Below are 17,500 nucleotides of genomic sequence, written 5' to 3'. Positions count from 1 at the left end.
CTTTAAGCACTGTTCTCTTTTGTTTTGTACCTCTTATCTGCAAGGATCTCACTTGTGTCTTAACACTTTTTACTGCTTAGCATGTGTAAAAGGTGCTATAAAGCTACACTGAAGACAGCATCCCTGTTTGTGGTACTAGCAGCATCAGGAAGTATTTTGTTAAATGCTTTGTGGAAATCATGTGGCACAGTTATTTGTGATGTATCCCCTTATCTCTGGTAGTGTATCAGAAAAAGAGAGAAGAGGTAAATAGGTGCCATATGACTACTAATGATCTTGTATCACCTGAATATGGGATTCACTCCTGTCATTTGAACTTAGAACTTTCAGGCTCTGAAAAATCTATAGACTTCATTGATAATATTTGATCTGTATTTTGTAAAGCTCTGAGTGCAGCACAGTGTGTCAGTAATTGTATTTAAATGCTTGGGGTTTGTTGTTGTTTTAATATTATTTACTTATATTTTATTTATGAGTCCTCTGCATGCCAAAAGAGGGCATCATTTTTTCATAATATCAAAACTACTTTTTGTTTTATAGTAAACAGTGAAAATTTTTTATTCAATTTTAATCATATCCCTTCCATAATTTTTGTCATTCATAGTTGGGGAGAGGGACTGAGACAGAGAGTCTCTCTCTCTCTCTCTCTCTCTCTCTCTCTCTCTCTCTCTCTCTCTCTCTTTTTTTTTTTTTTTTTTGCTCTGGCTTGCCTTAACCACACAATGTAGACCAGGCTGGCTTCAAGCCCACAGAGAACTTTCTGTTTCTGCCACGCAAATGCTGGGATTAAAGGTGTATGCTACCATGCCTGGACCTATATATTGATTTTTTTTTTCCCCCTAAGGAGAATAACTGACTTTTCTCAGATGTTTTTACTTTCTGCTCTTAGCTCTTAAAATGCCATCGTTGCTTTTCTAGATTTTTAGTTTATTTCACTTATTTATTTTTCAACTTGCCAGAATTAAACTCAAAAGAATATCAGACATATTTTTACCTGTTTTCTAAGGTCTTAAATCATCTCCTTAGATCTTGGTGCTCTGTCAGTGAAATGTCATCCATGTTCTTCCTGTCATTCATGTCTTTGTGACATCTGTCTTTGCAGTCTACTCTTCTTCCCCTTTGATCCAGTTACTCCATTGTACTGTCCTATTCATTTATTGAATTTGTACACAGATGTGTTTTCTTCAGTAGCCTTTCTCTGTAGATCTGTCTCTGTATAGGCATCAGATTTCCTATAGATGTCATATCTCTTGTTATCCTCGCCAAGGAAGTCTTGATGATTTCCAGATGTTTTTCTCCTTGAATTTTTTACTACTGCCACTTCTTAAGTCTGTGTAGCCTAACACACTAATGTTCAATAAGGAATATTTCTGACTAATCTTAAGAAGTATTTGCCTTCTCTTTTAGGCTGTGAGGATATCATTGCTGAGAGCATCTCATTAGATACCTTAATTGCCATCCTCAAGTGGAGCTCACATCCATATGGCTCTAAGTGGGTGCACCGACAAGCTTTGCATTTCCTTTGTGAGGAATTATCCCAGGTCATGACTTCGGATGTTTTTTATGAACTCAGCAAAGACCATCTGCTTACTGCTATCCAGTCTGACTACCTACAGGTAATCATTTATACACCTCTCTAGTTCATTGTCATTCCACATGCACAAAGAAATTCATCTGCACTCTGTTACTCTTACAGGGTGGGGCAGAGAGAAACAGGCTTTGCTTAGCGAATTTCTGCTCCATAGTTGTGCACTAAAAGCCTTCTGGCACATTGGGCTTTCATACACACTGCTATCATGACTCAGCGCTGTAAACAAGCCCAGGACTTGACCAGCTATACTATAAAGAGGACAGGCCAGGTCAGAAGCACAGTCTGAAAATGAATGTCTGCCTTCCACTGATACTTATTCACTGTAATAATTTCTTTTGGTAGACCATAGGTTAGGCAGCACAAAGCAAGAGTGAAATTCCATTTCTGATCTGTTCAACTCATAAAAACTCAGAGTGTATGTGTTCTGCTAAAGCATAATTACATTTTCTACTTTATATTTTCAGTCAATTCTTGTGTCTTTGGCTTACATGTTAATCTAGCTTGTAATTTAATAATACATTTTAAATACTGCAAAAAAAACTCTATAAGGTAACATATTTTTAATTGTTTTACATTGGGTTAATTTTATGCTAAAAACTATACAACAGCTTTTAATGCTATGAAGCTGTAAACTCTTTTTGAGCCATTTGTCTCTTATATACCAGATAAACTATAAAATGGCATTACCATAGTTAGAAAATACTAAATTTTTAAGAAAAAAAAAGCAACTATATTGTCTACAGTGCTTCTTCAATGTTGCTTTGTTTGCAGTAATAGATGCTGAAACACTTGGTCTTCATTTGTAGGATGCTCGTTGTTCATTAACTTTGTCTCACTGTCCTGGTTGGTTCTACATGTCTGTTGGAACACATGTCAGTGCTGTCCAATTGTTGGTCATGAGCTGTGCATTCCTTCATAACACATAAAGCATCTTGGAGGAGCCTCTGTGTGCTGTAAGCTTCTAAATAAAAAAAGAAATGAGAGGTACATTGCCATTTCACAAATTATCCTGCAGGATCCCCTCCTTAACCTACAAAATACCTTATAGAGATTGTATCTGCCTGGACAATTCGTCATTCTTGTTTTTCTATCACTGGAGAATAGAATGTGTTTATCTTCATCTTATCCCTAAAACATTAGCAGTACGGAAGCCTTATAAGATAAAATAAACTTAAAAGTAGGAAATAATACATAGTAAAGAAAAACAATGGTAATAAAAAAACATCAGCTGGAATGAAGATTGAAGTTATTCAATAAATTGATGCTATCTGGAACATCACTGTGTATAGACCAAAGGATTAACTCTAAAATTTCACATAGCTGATATAGAGAAATGTGGTAAGTTGTGCTCCACATGTACATTATGACTTAGGAAAAGCCATTAGTGAAAATAAACTTTTTATAATTTTATTACAATAAATAATAATCAATTTTTATTCTAGGCAAGTGAACAAGATATTCTTAAGTATCTGATTAAATGGGGCGAGCATCAGTTGATGAAAAGAATAGCAGACAGAGGTAAGTTCAGAAAGTACACTTGTGCCAGTCAGCATCTGTATGGTTTTAATATTCCCAGTGGCTTACTGAGACACACATGCATCAGTTTTGGAAACATAATGTGGACGGAAGGAAGTAGAGAATTTTACCATCAGTAAAGTACTTCAGTGGAGTTGAAGGGAAGTTGATAAATATATCCGTCTTTGTTTTCAAAAAAAATTATTTTCCAAAAAAGATTATTTTTATTACATTCATATCTGTGATATGTTAATTCATGGAAAGCCAGAATGAAAAATGTCACGTAATGATTAAGGTGTCAGAGAGAAACATTGTTGAATATGTTCTGGAATTAATGATGATAGATATATAATATGAATGCACTTTTTTAAATTATTAAAATGATGAATTTGTGTTGTATAAATTTTACTTCAACTAAGAAAGATGCAGAGGCTTGGCATGGTGGTACACACCTTTAATCTCAGTGCTTGGGAAGTAAGGTAGGCAAATCTCTGTGAATTTAAGGCCAGCCTGGTCTATGGAGTAAGTTCCTGGCCAGCCAGAGCTAAGCTATATAGTAAGACCCTGTCTCAAAAAGCCTAGAAAGGGGAGAGGGACTAAAGGTGTAGTTCAGTGGCATAGCACTTATTTAGTATCTGTGAGGCCCTAGTATGTGGGACATCTACCAGCACAAAGGTGTTTTTTGTTTAGTTTGTTTTTAATAAAGTCACCTCCAGCTGAGGCTGCTTCTGGGTAGTTCCATATACAATCTGGGCTCTTGGTTTTGAAAATACATGATTCATTTTCTTTTAATTTTTATTACATTTTTTATTGTGTTTGTGTACATGCACACACAAAAGTGTACACACACCACAGTACATGTGTGGAAGTCAGAGTACAACTTGCAAGAATAGGTTCTGTCCTTCCATCAGAGATTTACTCAAGTTCTTATGGGTGGTGACAGGTGCCTTTACTCACTGAAACATAGGATTCTGTGCTGGTCTTTTATATATTAGACCGTCTACCTGTCACCTTCCTCTCATTTAGTGCTGTATTCCTCTACATACTGAATCCAAATCAATAAGCTTCAGTTAGGAAAATTAATTAATTTCCCTTTCCTGTCATTTCTCAGTATTTTATTTATTTTGAGACAGGGTCTCATATGGTCCAGGCCTATATAACCAAGAATGACTTTGAACTTCTGTTCCTTCTAATTTTAGATTTATTTATGTGTATGTTTGCCTGCACACGTGTATGTGTACCATATACATGCCTGGTCCTGGAAGAGGTCAAAAGAGGGCATCAGATCACCTGGAACTGGAATTACAGATGGTTATTAGCCTCCATGTGGGTGCTGGGAACCAAACCTGGGCCCTCCTCAACTGCTGTCATATATTGCTACCTAAACAGTAGAGGAAGAGGCAGTCCTCCTACTTTTCTCCTAATTAACTTTTCTGTGACCTTGAAAAGTCTTCAGCATTTCTCAAATTTGAAAAACCACTACAAAACCACTATAATTAATCTAGAAAGATTTCTGAATACCACCATACACTCTCTTCTCATTTATAGATTTTGTATTTGCAAGCTTATCAACTTATTACAATTTATTTGTAACCTCATCTTTATTCACACACTTTCAGTGTTATTCATGGACATGCACAGAGTAGCAGAATAAAGTGTTTTGAATGACCAAGAATTGAATTCTCAAGCCAAGCATGGTAGCTCACACCTTTAATCCCAGCACTCAGGAGGCAGAGGCAGGTGGATCTCTTAAGTTCAAGGCCAGCCTTGAATAATTAGGAAAGAATGGTCATGATGAAAGGTCATATTTATTTGGGCTGGTAACGGGAATCCTTCATGGATAAAATTTCCTTTAAAGTAGTTTTGGGGGCTGAAGAGATGGCTCAATGGTTAAGAGCCCTTGCTTCTCTTCTAGAGGACCTGGGTTTGGTTCCCAACACATACATGGTGGCTCGCCACAGTCTGTAACTCCATTCCCAGGGGATTCAACACCCTCTTCAGTCTTCAAGAGGGCACCAGGCATACACGTGGTTCACAGACATACATGCAGGCAAAATAGCCATGCACATTAAAAACAAAAATAAGTAAATAAATAAAATGTGTTTCAGACAAGGTTAGAATATAAGGTTCTCCTGCAAGAATAAGAAAGGCAAACTGACCACTCTTCTTTAGTTATGCTTGTGTATGGATGGGTCTGCCCTTTCTTAAAGGTTTTGTGTAAGATTATCCAGTACTGTCTTTTTCTGTCCTGTCAGCTAGCTCCCAAATAATGACACAGAGACCTCTTATTAATTATGAAAGCTCGGCCTATAGCTTAGACTTGTCCCACTACTCTTAAAACTTAAATTCACCTGCTTTTATTAATCTACATTTGCCATATGGCTTTTTACCTTTCTTTCATTCTGTATGTCCAACTTCCTCCATGTCTCATTAGTGTCTCCTCTTATGCCTCAATTATCTCCTCCTACTTCCTCTCTCTGCCTGGAAGTCCCGCCTATATCTCCTGTCTAGCTATTGGCCATTCAGCTTTTTATTACAACAATCACATTAATACATCTTCACACATTGTACAAATATCCCACAACACAGTGATTTAAAAAAAAAATTGAGCCGGGCAGTGGTGGCGCACGCCTTTAATCCCAGCACTCGGGAGGCAGAGGCAGGCGGATCTCTGTGAGTTCGAGGCCAGCCTGGTCTACCAAGTGAGTTCCAGGAAAGGCGCAAAGCTACACAGAGAAACCCTGTCTCGAAAAAACCAAAAAAAAAAAAAAAATAAAAAAAAATAAAAAAAAAATTGAGTCAGAGATATTCAACAATAGTAAAGGACTTGCCTTGTATACAAAGCCCTAGATTTTATCCTCAATATCACAAACATATATAAATTGTTTATACACACACACACACACACACACACACACACACACACACACACACACGTATTTCCCTCACATGATTTAAGAAAGATGTATTTGCTTATAAAATAAAAATTTGGCCTGGGTGTGGTGGTACAAGCCTTTCATCCTAGCACTAGGGAGATAGAGGCAGACAGATTTCTTTGAGTTCAAGGCCAGTCTAGTCTACATAGTGAGTTCCAAGACAGCCAGGGCTATGGAGTGAGACCCTGTCTATAACAAACAAACAAACAAACAAACAAAAGATTGTCACTTTTACTATTAGCAATAAAGATCATATTCATTGTAAAAATTACCAAATTTTAAGAAAAATATGTACATATTAAAGATACAATTAAATATTTCCAAAATTTATCATTTTCTTCATACCTCAGTGTCATAAGCATACTTTTTTTCTTTAGATTTTCCTATCACATTAATACTAATGAAAAATAACTATCTCTTGCTCAGGACAGAGGACTTAAATGTCAAATACTAAAGATTGACCCATGTTACAGAAATTTGGAAGCTTAGAACTAGGTAGACTGTGCCGGGCAGTGGTGGCGCATGCCTTTAATCCCAGCACTCGGGAGGCAGAGCCAGGCGGATCTCTGTGAGTTCGAGGCCAGCCTGGGCTACCAAGTGAGCTCCAGGAAAGGTGCAAAGCTACACAGAGAAACCCTGTCTCAAAAAAAACAAAAAAAAAAAAAAAAGAACTAGGTAGACTGTACATTAGATTTTGCTCCTTTAGATACAGCTGGTTAATATATTATTAAATTACCTTTATACATAAGTAGTCTGTGTTTGGCATGGTAGTGCATGTCTATAATCCCAGAATTTAGGAAGTAGAGGTAGGAGGATCAGAAAGCCTGGACTACATGAGACCTTCCCCGCCCCCACCCCCCATACATGCTACCATGACTAGAAATAGCAAATGCTTTACAGTGTCCTCCTTATACTAAAAACCGGTCACAGTCTTGATATTAACAGATTGTCATTTTTCTTACTTTGAGTTAATATACATAAAAAGATGCATTTAGTACAGAAGTCATAAAGAATCTTCCTGTGTTATAGACACAAGTTTGTCCAAAAACTTGTGTATTAAACTTATTTATAACCTTTCTTAAAGTAGATACTCTTACATACAAAGTCTGGTACTAAGATTTTATATAATAGAGAGGAAAGTAAGGCTGTCCCTAGGAGCAGCAAGGTGGCTGAGTGGGTAAAAGTGTTTGTACAGTTGTCCTCTGGCCTTCACACTCAATGCCGTGGTACATACACACACACCCACACATACACATAAAAATTTCTTTAAAAGACTGTGTCTGTGAAAAATTGGGATTTCACTGAAGGCTTTTTCTCTTCTGTTCCATAGAGCCAAACTTACTGAGTGGCACTGCACATAGTGTGAACAAAAGAGGTGTGAAAAGAAGAGACCTGGACATAGAAGAACTTAGAGAGGTCCTTTCGTCTCTCTTGCCTTTTGTGCGGATTGAACACATCTTGCCTATAAACAGTGAGGTCTTAAGTGATGCTGTAAGTTTCTTCATTCCTTTCAGGGAAAGAAAAATGCCAAGCTTATCCTATGTTAATTCTTATAAATAATTTCTCTTACTAGTAAAGTACTTGAAACCAGATTTCCTGAGGACAGAAACAAATATCTGTTTGATATAATGTTATGTCCCCAGTGTCTGACATAGTGCAAAAAAGTGTGTTTAGTGCTGATAGTTTTTTGTTTATTTTGTGTTTTGATTTTGGGGGTTTTTGGTTTTTTTTGTTTTTTTTTTTTTTTTTTTTTTTTTTTTTTTTTTTTTTTTTTTTGGTTTTTTTTGAGACAGGGTTTCTCTGTGTAGCTTTGCGCCTTTCCTGGAACTCACTTGGTAGCCCAGGCTGGCCTCGAACTCACAGAGATCCGCCTGGCTCTGCCTCCCGAGTGCTGGGATTAAAGGCGTGCGCCACCACCGCCCGGCTTTTTGTTTGTTTTGTTTTGTTGTTTTTCAAGACACTTTCTCTGTGTTGCCCTGTCTCAAGAACATAGTTTTAAGGGAATTAATTTGGTCATTTATCAGTATAAATCAATTCAATCTCTATGAAAAGAAAAGATAGAAATTACTTTTGCAGACTCTTCCAGAACAGCAGTAAATCAGAGGAGAGACATTGGCTCCTATATGTAAGATACATGACCATTTGAGTGCATTTTAGACTCAGTTGAAAATTTATAGAGCTGGGCACACTTTAATCCCAGTACTCAGGAAGCAGAGGCAGGTGGATCTCTATGAGTTCCAAGACAGCCAGAGCAATAATAAGAGACTTTGTCTTGAAAATAGCAGAGAAAAGTGGGGAGCAATATATATTAATGGAGTTAATTATGTTACTCATAATTTTTAAATTACTTTTTTAAAAAGTGTGTGTGTGTGTGTGTGTGTGTGTGTGTGTGTGTGTGTGTGTACTTGCACCTAAGCCAAAAAAGGACATCAGATACCTTGCTTATAACATGAGTGCTAGAATCTAAACTTCAATCAATACTCAAGATTGCTCTAGAGCCATCTATCCAGCCCCTAAAGTAATGTTTTTTAACTAGTAGAATTGCTTGAATTTTTATATATATATATATATATACACACACATGCCCCTGTTTCCAGAGTGCTGGGATTAAAGGTAGACACTGCCAACATAACCACTCTTCTTGACTTCTCATGTTTTTAATTTGCCTTTTCTTGATATTTAGTGATGTTAAACATGTTTTCCTATACCCTCTTGACCCTTTGTATGTCTTCTTTTGAAAAATGTCTGTTATGGGTCTTTATTTTTAATTTTTTGCTACTAAACTGATGTCTTCATTAGGGTTTCTATTGCTGTGATAAAAATACCATGGCCAAAAGCAACTAGGTGAGAAGAGGGTTTATTTCCAATTACAGCTCCCTGCACAGTCCATCACTGACGGAAGTCAGGGCAGGAACAGATGCAGGGGCCATGTAAGAATGCTGCTTACTGGCTTGCTCCTCATTGCTTATTAAATCTGCTTTCTTACAGCACCCATGACCATCAGCCCAGGGGTGCCACTGCCCATACTGGACTGGGCCCTCCTACATCATTGTCATTCAAGAAAATGCCCTACAGACTTGCCTACAGGCCAATCCTAGGGAGGCATTTTCTCAATTAAGCCTCATTCTTTCCTGCTTTATGTCAAATTGACATACACTATCCAGCACAGTTGAGTGTCTTTCATATTCTGGATAGTAATCTCTTATCAGATGTAAGTTTGCAAGTATTACATTTCACTCTGAAGCTGTCCTTCACTCTGGTTTGCTTTGCTGTGCAGAGCTTTCAGTTTGCTACAATTCCATTTGTCTCTTTTTGCTTTTGTTGCCTGTGCAAACCTTGCCAAAAAGCCCTTACCTGTGCTTTATTTTAGAAATGTCATGGTTTCATGACTTTTAATGTACTTAGAGTTAGTTTGTGTGATGAGTGAGAAGTAGGTGTCATATGCATGTGGATATTCGGTTTTCCAAACAACATTTATTGACCAAGCTACTACCAAATCAGGCATATTTGCATACCAGACAGTATGCCTATCATGAGACAAATTTTGAAAAGAGAGTTTATTCTCAAGGCTAACAAGTTAGCATGATGAAGGAAACCCTAGTTTCAAATCTGCTTTGGGATGTTTGGGGGATAAAGAAGCCAAGTGATTTAAGACACAGAGAAAAAGGAAGTAATCAGTCAACTGTGTAATGAGATCTTGGTCTTGGTCTTCAGAAGCATGCACGTTCAGAAAATGGAGCTCTAGCATGGTCTGAGCATGAGGTTTTCGTCCTACTGAGATTTTACCTGTTGGACACTTGCTTAGACCTAAATGCTGGCTTGATGGTTTCCATAAAAATGATGTTTATATCCTTGAAAAATAACCGAGGCAATCATTATCATTGTAATTCATCGGTGTTGGATTATGTTATTTTTTATTTTATTTTGTATGAGTGTTTTGCCTGCATGTGTGTCTGTGTACCACATGTGTGTCTGTGCACCACATGTGTGTCTAGTGGACATGGAAACTAGGAGAGGGCATTGGAATCTCCTAGGACTGGAGTTATAGATGTTTTTGAGCTGGGAATCAGGTCCCTGCAAGAGCAGTAATGCTTTTGGCCTCTGAACCATCTTCTGGTTCTCAGAAAGTCAAAGCAAGTAACTAACTAAAGCAAGTGGCTGTTTAGTCAGCTTTTCCCTAAATTTCAAGATTGTCCTTTCCCTGTTAGGTGTCTTTTCCCTCTTTATTGCAGATTGTTGACTGTAAATTAACAAGTTTGTATTTCTTTGAAAATGCCACTGTTGTTTTAATAAGGATTCCATTGATAATTTTCTTAGTTAAGGTTTCTACTGCTGTGATAAAACACCATGACCAAAAGCAACTCACAGTCCATCATCAAAGGAAGTCAGATCAGGAACTCAAGACAGAAACCTGGAAGTAGGAACTGAAGCTTGCTCACCCTGCTTTCTTATACCATCTAGGACCACCAGCCAGGGTGTGGCACTGCCCACAATTGAGCTGGGCTCTCCCACATCAATCATCAAAAAGAAAATGCCCTACAGGCTTGCATAAAGGCTAGTCTTATGAAGGCATTTTCTCAATTAAGATCTCTTCTCAGATATGTTTAGGTTTATGTTAAATTGACAGAAAACAACCAGTACAACAATACAGGTTGCTTTGGATATTAAGGGTATTTTAGTATTTTTCTTATCTATGAACAGGTTATCTTTCCATTTGTATATTTTTCAATTTCTTTTTTTTTTTTTTTTTTTAAATGAAGACCGGCCTTCATGTAGTCAAGGATGATCTTCAACTTCTGAGCCTCCTATCTCTACCTCTTGAGTGTTGGGGTTGCAGGCATGTTCTACCACACCCAGTTTATATTGTGCTAGTAATTGAACCCAGGACTTTATGAATGCTAGGTAAACATTCTACCAACTAGCTGCATCCTCAACCCCTATGCCTAAGAATTTAATTTTTATTTTTATTTTTAGCTATTGTAAATAGGATGGTTTTGTCAATTTTTTTTCATATTTAGAAATTTGGGTTTAGGAATGCTATTGGTTGTTGTGTGATGATTTTGTATCCTACTACTTTTCTTTTGGGGTGGGGGGATTGTTTTGTCTTGTTTTGTTTTTTGTTTTTCAAGACAGGGTTTCTCTGTGTAACTGCTCTGGCTGTCCTGAAACTCACTCTGTAGACCAGGCTGGCCTTGAACTCACAGAGATCTGCCTGCCTCTGCCTCCCAAGTGTTGGGATTAAAGGTGTGCGCCGCCGCCGCCGCCGCCGCCGCCGCCGCCGCCGCCGCCGCCGCCGCCGCCGCCCAGCATTTATTTGTTTACTAAATCCAAAGATCTAACAGTTTTTGGTGGAATCTTTAGGGTTTTTTCTAAATAAGATCATGTCATCTACCAACAAGGGCATTTTAACTTTCTTCCATCTTGAATCCTTTTTATTTCTTCCTCTTGCAGAATTGCTTTGACTATGCTGAGTAGGGATGAGAAGAATGGTTATCTTTGTCTCCTTTGAGACCTTCCATCTTTTCCCCATTCAGTATGATATTAGCCATGAGTATGTAATACATATCCTCTATCATAGTGAAATAAATTGCTTCTATATCTTACTTGTTTAGTTTTTATCATAAAGGGAGCTTGAATTTTGTTGTATTTTTTTCTACATCTGTAGACATTATATACTTGCCCTGATAGACCCCAGACTCAGGGTCTACCTTCTCAAGGGGGCGCCCCAAGAACCCAGACTCCGATCCAGTTGATGCAACAGCAAGAGGTGTTTATTAATGCCGCTGTACAGTTGGGCAAACTCTGCTCCAAAGAGCAAGAGTCGCATCTTAGCACAGCCATATGGGTGCTTTTAAAGGAAAAACCCACAAAAGCCATAAGATTACAATTCCCATACAAACTCGTTTCACAAGATCATGGTTTGATCACAAAGTGGGTACAGTCATGTTCGCATGTACATTCTTCCAGAAACCTCAAGGGGGGTATCAGGGCAGGAGTGGAGATTACACAAAGGTCACAGTGGTCCTTCCTGGAACACTTGCAACTATCCCAGTCACAGTTGAGCACATCTCTTAACAGAAATCTTTTTACATTGTTACATTGTTACAGGGGTGGGGTGGTTGAATAATGATTGAGTCAGCTTGCCCTTGGAACTAGTTTTCTTTTTAGTTCCTTATTCTCCTGGGGCTTGGGGGGGGGGGTGTAAGCCTTAAGGGTTAGGGTCTTTCAGCCCTTTGTTACGTTAGTGTGGTACATCAGAGTTGAACTATCCTTGCATCCCTGGGATGGCCATCTGATGATGGTGGATATTTGTTCTTTTTTTTTTTTTTTAAATAATTATTTGTATTTTATATACATTGGTGTTCTTCATGCATGTGTGTCTGTATGAGGTTGTCAGATCCCCTAGAACTGGAGTTAGAGACAGTTGTGAGTTGCCATGTGGATGTTAGAAATTGAACCTGGTGCTCTGAAAGAGCAGCCAGTTGTCTTTATAGTTAATAGATCTCTCAACAGCTCAGGGCAAAATGAGATTTCACATTATCTACCAGTCTGTTGCTGTTTCACCCTCCTGCACAAATCCTTATATGTAGAGAGATTATATATTATATATAGAGAGAAGGTTTTGTTTATTGTTTAAAAATGACTTCTGGCCAGGCAGTGGTGGTACACACCTTCAACCCAGCACTCTAGGGACAAAAGCAGAAGGATGTCTGAGTTTGAGGCCAGCCTGGTCTACAGAGTGATTTCCAAGACAGCTAAGGCTACACAGAGAAACCCTGTCTTGGGGATAAATAAATAATAAATGCTTTTTTTCTTAGTTCTAGACAACTTTCAATTTCCTCAGTTGTCAATGGTCTGTTTAGATCTTCTATCTTTATTTTTTTGAAGATTTATTCATTTTTATTTTATACATGTGTTTGCCTGTGTGTATGTGTGTGCTCCACACATGTGCCTGGTGCCCAGGGAAGTCAGAAAAGGGCATCAGATTTCCTGAAGCTGGAGTTACAGACAGTTGTGAGCCGCCTGTGGTAAACAAGTGCTGTTAATGCCTGAGCCATTTCTTTAGCTCTGATTTTTCTATTCCTCCTCCTCTTCCTCTTTATTATTATTACTACTATTATTATTTTATGTGTGTTGGTATATGTTAGTCAGAGTTCTCTAGAGGAACAGAACTGATAGAATGAATCCATCTATGAAAAACATTTCCTTTTTCTTGTCCTTTATATACACTGCCACCAGTGTGGCCCTGATTTAAGGTGCATCTTCCCACCTCACACAACCTGGTTTTAGGGTGAGTCTTCCCACTTCAAATAATTGAATCAAGAATAATCCTTCACTGGTGTACCCAGTCTTGGTACCCCTTAGTATAGCTGCTTGGGTTTTAGTTAATTCCAGATGTAGTTAAGTTGACAACCAAGATGAGCCAGCACAGGGGTTTTGTCTGTGTACTATGTGTGTGCCTGATGCTCACAGAAGCTAGAAGAGGTTATCAGATTCCCTGGACCTGGAGTTAGAGATGGTTATGAATTACTGTGTGGATAAACTGGAAGTTGAACCAGGTCTGCTGGAAAAGCGATGCTCTTAACCTCTGATCCATCTCTGCAGCGCTGCTTTTCTATTTCTTAGTGATTCAGTTGTGATAAATTGTATATGTTTATGAATTGATCTATTTCTTCTAGATTATCCAGTTTGTTGGCATATATATTATTTGTGGTGACCTCATGCTCTATTTTATTTCTGTGGAATCAAGTGTAATGTCTCCCTTTTTTGGTGGAGGGTTTGTTTGTTTGTTTGTTTGTTTCTCTCTTTCGAGACAGGGTTTCTCTGTGTAGTTTTGGTGCCTGTCCTGGATCTCGCTCTGTAGACCAAGCTGGCTTTGAACTCACAGAGATCTGCCTGGCTCTGCCTCGAGTGCTGAGATTAAAGGTGTGTGCCACCACCACCCCGGCTCTCCCTTTTCATTTTTTAAATTTTACTTATTTCAATCTTTTTTCTTAGTCTGGCTGAGGTTTGATAATCTTTATTATTTTTTCAAAAGATAGCTCTTGGACTGGCCAGATAACCCTAGGCAGGTTCTTGCTCTGTTTTTTATTTTCTTGGGGTATGATGTTAATTTGTTTAGAGATCATTTAGAGTTCTCCAGTAAAGAAGAAGATAACTCTTCTAGACATATTGTACACTAATATCTAACAAAGTAAGGCAAAGTAGTCTAAAAAAAATACTGATTAAAGTAAGAATTAAGTACATAATATCATCAATAAGTGTGGTACTAGATTAGCTCCTTAACAAAACAGAATATTTTGTTGTTGCAAATAAAACTGGTACTTGTTAAGGGGGCTCTAGAAGCCCTATCCATTCCTGGAGAGAGGTATTGGTAGCTAATGGTTGCTGGAGGTTGGAGGCAGAAGTTGTTTTCTTCTGGGATATAGCCACTGCTAAGTTGCTCATGCTCCAGTAAATAGTCCCTCATCCATGTTCATGCAAACAACTCTGTTTAAACTCTTGGCTTACAAAAACAGCAAGCAAAAGATGTGAAAACACAAGAGGTTTTGTGGGAAGAAGATGGGAGAGGGTAACAGCAATGACAATTACATTATATACATGTGTAACACTGTCAAAGAATAAGTAAATATTAATACTAAAAATTAAATGATTTAATCTGGGAAATGTGAGATAAGAATTTACAAACTTTCTAATTAGAAAAAAATACTATAAAGTAGTAAGTTATTTGTCCTTAGGGAGCTAGTAAGCTTTGAAATACTGCCACTAAGCCAGGTGGTGGTGGCACATGCCTTTAATCCCAGCACTTAGGAGGCAGAGCCAGGCAGATCTCTGAGTTCGAGGCCAGCCTGGTCTACAGAGCAAGTTCCAGGACAGGCTCCAAAACTACACAGAAAAATTCTGTATTGGAAAAAGAAAGGAAGGAGGGAGGGAGGGAGGGAGGGAGGGAGGGAGGGAGGGAGGAAAGAAGAAGGAAAAAGAAATATTGCTACTATCCTAGGTGTAAAAAAAATTACAGTGGCATCTTTATCATTGTTGATTGCAGTAGTGTGGGGACAGCAACTAGACATGCTATCAAGAGCCCTCAGTATGTTCATACTCTTTGGTCTTGTCATTTCTTCTGTCAAAAACTGTCTCTATGAAAAATAAATAGGTGTGCATGTATGTGTATATACACTCAGATGCTTAATATTATTTAAATATTTGGCAGTATCCTGAATTTCTAATAACACTGAAAATAAGACTATATGACTATCCAAGAGAATATTTTGCTGCCTTGAATAATAAGAGTACTGCGTTTTGACAGTGGCAGCCATCTTTCAGTAACTCCCCAAAATGACAAACACAAAGGGAAAGAGGAGGGGCACTCGCTATATGTTCCTTTGGCCACGTACATTCAAATCTACAAAAAGGGTGATAATGTAGACGTTAAGGGAATGGGCACTGTTCAGAAAGGAATGTCCCATAAGTGTTACCATGACAAAACTAGAAGAGTCTACAATGTCACCCCAGCATGCCATGGGCATATTGTAAACAAGTTAAGGGCAAGACTCTGGCCCAGAGAATTAATGTGTAGATTGAGCACATCAAGCACTCTAAGAGCAAAGACAGCTTCCAGAAGTGGGTGAAGGAGAACGACCAGAAGAAAAAGGAAGCCAAAGAGAAAAGCACATGGGTTCAGCTGAAGTGCCAGCCTGTTCCACCCAAAGAAGCACACTTTGTAAGGACTAACAGGAAGGAGCCTGAGCTGCTGGAGCCCACTCAGTTCAAATTCATGGCCTAATGTACTAAAAGAAAGAATATCACAGCATTAGGCAAAATGGTGTACATCTGTAATCCCAGCATTCCAGAGGCCGATGCAGAGGCAGGTGAATATATGAGTTCTAGGCCAGCGTGGTCAAATAGAGCATTCCAGACTGGCATCATGAGACCATGCCTCAACAAACAAAGACTAATATAGCAACATGAAAAATGCTGATGATAAATCTTTTAAAAGGATACAAAAGTTGGACATGGTGGCACAAGCCCTTAATTCCAGAACTCTAGAGGCAGAGGCAGCAAATCTCTTCAGTTACATGCCAACCAGGGCTACATAGTGAGAACTGGTCTCAACAACTACAAAAAAAGATATGGTGGCACCCACCTTTAGTCCCAGCACTCAGGAGACAGAGACAGGCACATCTGTGAGTTTGAGGACAGCCAGGGCTGCACAAAAAACACTGTCTTGAAAACCCTTTAAAAACTAGAATACATTTTTATGTATTCTAAAATTCAGTTATGCAAACCCCACTTGGAATAGTCTAAAAGAAAATGTATCAATAGAATCGTTATACAACGAGCCCAGGACCTGGTACCACTGCCTAGATGCCTCCCAAACAGATCAAGCCAATCGACTGTCTCACCTATTCAGAGGGCCTGATCCAGTTGGGGGCCCCTCAGCCTTTGGTTCATAGTTCATGTGTTTCCATTCATTTGGTTATTTGTCCCTGTGCTTTATCCAACCTTGGTTTCAATAATTCTCGCTCATATAAACCCTCCTCTTTCTCACTAATTAGACTCCCAGCGCTCCACCAGGGGCCTAGCCATGGATGTCTGTATCCAGATTGAGTTAGCTGTTTGAAACCTGAGGCTTATGCAGGGACGCTTGGCTCAGTCTGGGAGGAGGGGACTGGACCTGCCTGGACTGAGTCTATCAGGTCGATCCCAGTCCTCAGGGGAGACCTTGATCTGGAGGAGGTGGGAATGGGGGGCGGGCTGGGGGGAAGGGGAGGGGGGCAGGAAGGGAGAGAACAAGGGAATCTGTGGCTATTATGTAGAACTGAATAGTATTGTAAAATAAATTAAAAAAAAGAAAAAAAAGAATCAGTTATAATAGATAATTGATTTTTTTCCTCTACTTTTTAAATACTATATTATGTTTTATTAATTTAAAATAATTTAAACTAACGCATCAGGTAGATGTTGCTATATTTAAAAGGAATAAACCTGGGGAAATAATTTGCAATTCCATTTAAAACTCTGGACTCAAACCAAATTGACTCTTTTTTTTTTTTTCTTATTTTTGTTTTTTAAGACAGGGTTTTTCTGTGTAGCCCTGGCTGTCCTGGATCTCACTCTGTAGACCAGGCTGGCCTCAAACTCATAGAGATCCGCCTGCCTCTGCTTCCCACGTGCTGGGATTGAATGTGTGCACCAGCATGCCCAGCAAGATTAATTCTTGTATTTTATCTAGAAAAGTATTGTTGGGACATTGTTTAAGAACTGTGTACTTGTTTGTTCTTCATTCCATACTTAGCCCAATATAAGTTTGCTTGTGGCTATGCACTGCCATGTTCTCTTAGTAGGTGCAAGTGCACACCCATGCCACGTGTTTAGTGTGACTGTTGTTTAATCTTTACCGTTACAGTAAGACCTAAGGGACCTGATTTAAGGGTCATATCATCAGTGAGGGAACCAC

General features: G+C 38.6%; 1 protein-coding gene and 1 pseudogene across 5 annotated transcripts in view; both read left to right on the top strand.

The window, feature by feature from the left end:
* The window catches only part of Btbd7 (BTB domain containing 7), a 105,933-nt gene that overhangs the window by 72,873 nt on the left and 15,560 nt on the right, over positions 1 to 17,500 (top strand). For all 5 annotated transcript variants that reach the window (XR_013044469.1, XR_013044468.1, XM_042261087.2 and 2 more), the window contains 3 exons: positions 1,408 to 1,616; positions 3,034 to 3,109; positions 7,373 to 7,533. Coding sequence is in view for 3 of the 5 variants with exons in the window: in XM_042261087.2 (XP_042117021.1) it covers positions 1,408 to 1,616; positions 3,034 to 3,109; positions 7,373 to 7,533 (446 nt within the window). In the remaining 2 variants the exon portion in view is untranslated. The remainder of the gene's footprint in view (positions 1 to 1,407; positions 1,617 to 3,033; positions 3,110 to 7,372; positions 7,534 to 17,500) is intronic.
* On the top strand, positions 15,244 to 15,962 carry LOC121822456 (large ribosomal subunit protein eL21 pseudogene; annotated as a pseudogene).

This window comes from Peromyscus maniculatus, chromosome 14, assembly GCF_049852395.1.
Source record: "Peromyscus maniculatus bairdii isolate BWxNUB_F1_BW_parent chromosome 14, HU_Pman_BW_mat_3.1, whole genome shotgun sequence".
Lineage (NCBI taxonomy): Eukaryota > Metazoa > Chordata > Mammalia > Rodentia > Cricetidae > Peromyscus > Peromyscus maniculatus.
The sequence above is the reverse complement of the archived record's forward strand: the minus strand, read 5'-3'. Positions and strand labels throughout refer to the sequence as shown.